Source organism: Echinococcus granulosus (genome assembly GCF_000524195.1).
Source record: "Echinococcus granulosus chromosome Unknown EG_S00034, whole genome shotgun sequence".
Lineage (NCBI taxonomy): Eukaryota > Metazoa > Platyhelminthes > Cestoda > Cyclophyllidea > Taeniidae > Echinococcus > Echinococcus granulosus.
In genome coordinates this window covers 774336-776522 of record NW_020170414.1, presented here as the reverse complement: position 1 = coordinate 776522, position 2187 = coordinate 774336, and the positions used below count along the sequence as shown (strand labels likewise).

General features: G+C 43.2%; 1 protein-coding gene across 1 annotated transcript in view; it reads left to right on the top strand. All coding sequences in view use genetic code 11, as the record gives it.

The window, feature by feature from the left end:
• The window catches only part of EGR_05031 (hypothetical protein), a gene marked incomplete at both ends in the record, with an annotated part of 9364 nt that overhangs the window by 5066 nt on the left and 2111 nt on the right, over positions 1 to 2187 (top strand). The window contains 3 exons of the mRNA XM_024494280.1: positions 455 to 563; positions 661 to 702; positions 799 to 887. Coding sequence (XP_024351374.1) covers positions 455 to 563; positions 661 to 702; positions 799 to 887 — 240 coding nt within the window. The remainder of the gene's footprint in view (positions 1 to 454; positions 564 to 660; positions 703 to 798; positions 888 to 2187) is intronic.

Genomic DNA, 2187 nt, shown 5'->3' with positions numbered 1-2187 from the left:
TTAAAAGAGGATAAAATCTTCAGCATGCAGGGGCGATTGCAAGCAAAGTTCAGCTCGATCCTTATTAAACCCGCTTAAAATGCAACAGAGTAATAAATTAGAACTTCTTGTTTTTCATTTCTCCCTATGTTGGCGTGTTTGATGACAGCGTCACGTATTTGTGACGTCCGATTTCCCATCTCAGGCCAGCTGGTAAGCACTAAATTGCTCGCCACAAACTGGTTGATGAATTTAAAACAGCGAAGGCAGCACTTTTTGTCTGAGGATAAATCTATTTGTTTGGTCTTGGGGGAGCGCTGTCATCTTGGCGCAATAAATCTTCGGAGTAGTGACGGTCGATTTACCGCCGATCCCTTGGCGGTGCAATTGCTGGACGCCAATGTTGGAGATGCTGGGGCTCAGCCTAAAGTGTTACGCTCATTTCCAATTTTTGTTATCTGAATATTTCTGAAAGTTTTACTGCACCTCAGCCAAACTCACCCGAAACACATCTGGGAATTTTGGTTTAACTTTTTTGCTTTGGAATTGGCAAGGTGGTTTTTCACCCATCCATGATTCCATCGGTAGGCTTATCTCTTTAGCAAATGAAATCAGCTAATACAAAGGAGAAATTCCAGTGGGGAGAAAGGATGATATCATGAAATTAATTTTCTTTCCAAGAATTGTTTAATTCGGGGATATCAATAATGATATTATTTGAGAGTAAGGTTAGCTACTAACTGTACGAGGTAAATTAAAAGTGAAATTGTAGGTAACGCAGTTCAGATTCTTATTCACAGATGGCCAACTTTTAAATAGAAATGTCATTGGACGAGATCATCACTGATAATTTGGCAGATAAATTTATTTCTAATGAAATAGCCTGTTACAAATTAAGACAACAACTAGTAAAAGAAGAATCTCAGAGAGCCAGTCTAACTTACAGTCGCATACGTTTGTGTGCTTCTGCCGCATCTCTCTCTCCTTCACGTAGCTCTGTAGCACCTGACCGCCGGAAAAACTCGGTCCATGTTTGGGTCCACTTCCCCTTCCCCCGACGGCACCTGACAGCGGTGCCGAGTCGTTCAACCTTAAGTGCAGCACCAACTTTTTCACCATTGCACACAACCGCTTGTATCGCCTGTAGGGGTCCAGCATCATAGCTTCTTTGCTCTCTTTGTACTCCTCTCCAAAGTTCTGAGCAAATCCTTTCAGCCTCTTCCACTCCGCATAAAGTTCGTCGTTCTCCATCGCCAGCTGCATGTATTTTGGACGGTTTGGGTCGCCGATAGCGGCTCGTAGGAAACCCTTTGTTGGCCCCTCGTCTCTAAACACTCGAGACATGCGTCGAAAGTTGTTAGCTGCAAAGCTAGCGCTTCGAAGAAGGCTGGAGCCAACGGACCCGTCCAGACTGCTAGAATCGGGTTCAAAGGCTGAGGAATGGGGTCGTAGACTGCTGGGAGTGTTTGTTGGCAGAACGGAACGTCTGCGTTCTTCATTACAATTCGGTGTGACCACAAGTGAAGACATTTTTCTGTGTGTTAATGTGTGCGTGAGTGAAATGGGGTTGATGTCCCCTCCTGGCCGAGATTTACTTGTCTTTGGTTGACCAATCACGTGCAATCGTTGAGTGTCATTGGTTGTATTTGAGTAGCAACGTGACACAGAACCAATAAGGTCTGAAGGTTAACGAATCGAATGGCAATTTCGTTGCTGAATTGTGTATATTCCATGCAGTTGCGTGTGGAGGTGCATTGACATTTGTCATTCTTTAAATAATATACTCATTTTTCCCTTAAGGGAAGCCGTTCTTTTTGAGTACGATTTGGAATTTGGGTTTCAAAATACAAATCTTAAATGTGGACGTAGACTCATTGCAAAAAGCCCTAATTCGTGGATTTCGAAACCCCTTTTCCAAAAGAACTAAGAAGTATTAAATTAGTCCTTTATTGGTAATGCAGGATTAACGCTTTTAAATCGGGTTAAAGATACCCAATTGATAGTGTTAAGGTTGCAAAATAAAGTATTTGAGGTCCGCTTTTGAAGAGATATGCAATATGTTGGTTGGTTAACCCTCTGTTTTTGAAAAAGAGCCACTTTGTTTCATGGCTATCTTACCTCGCAGAGTGGCCCGACGTCCCAGCCACGCCTGTCGCCCCTACGACTTGTCGAAGTTATAGGGTGCTACAATGGTGGCAGTGAAAAGCG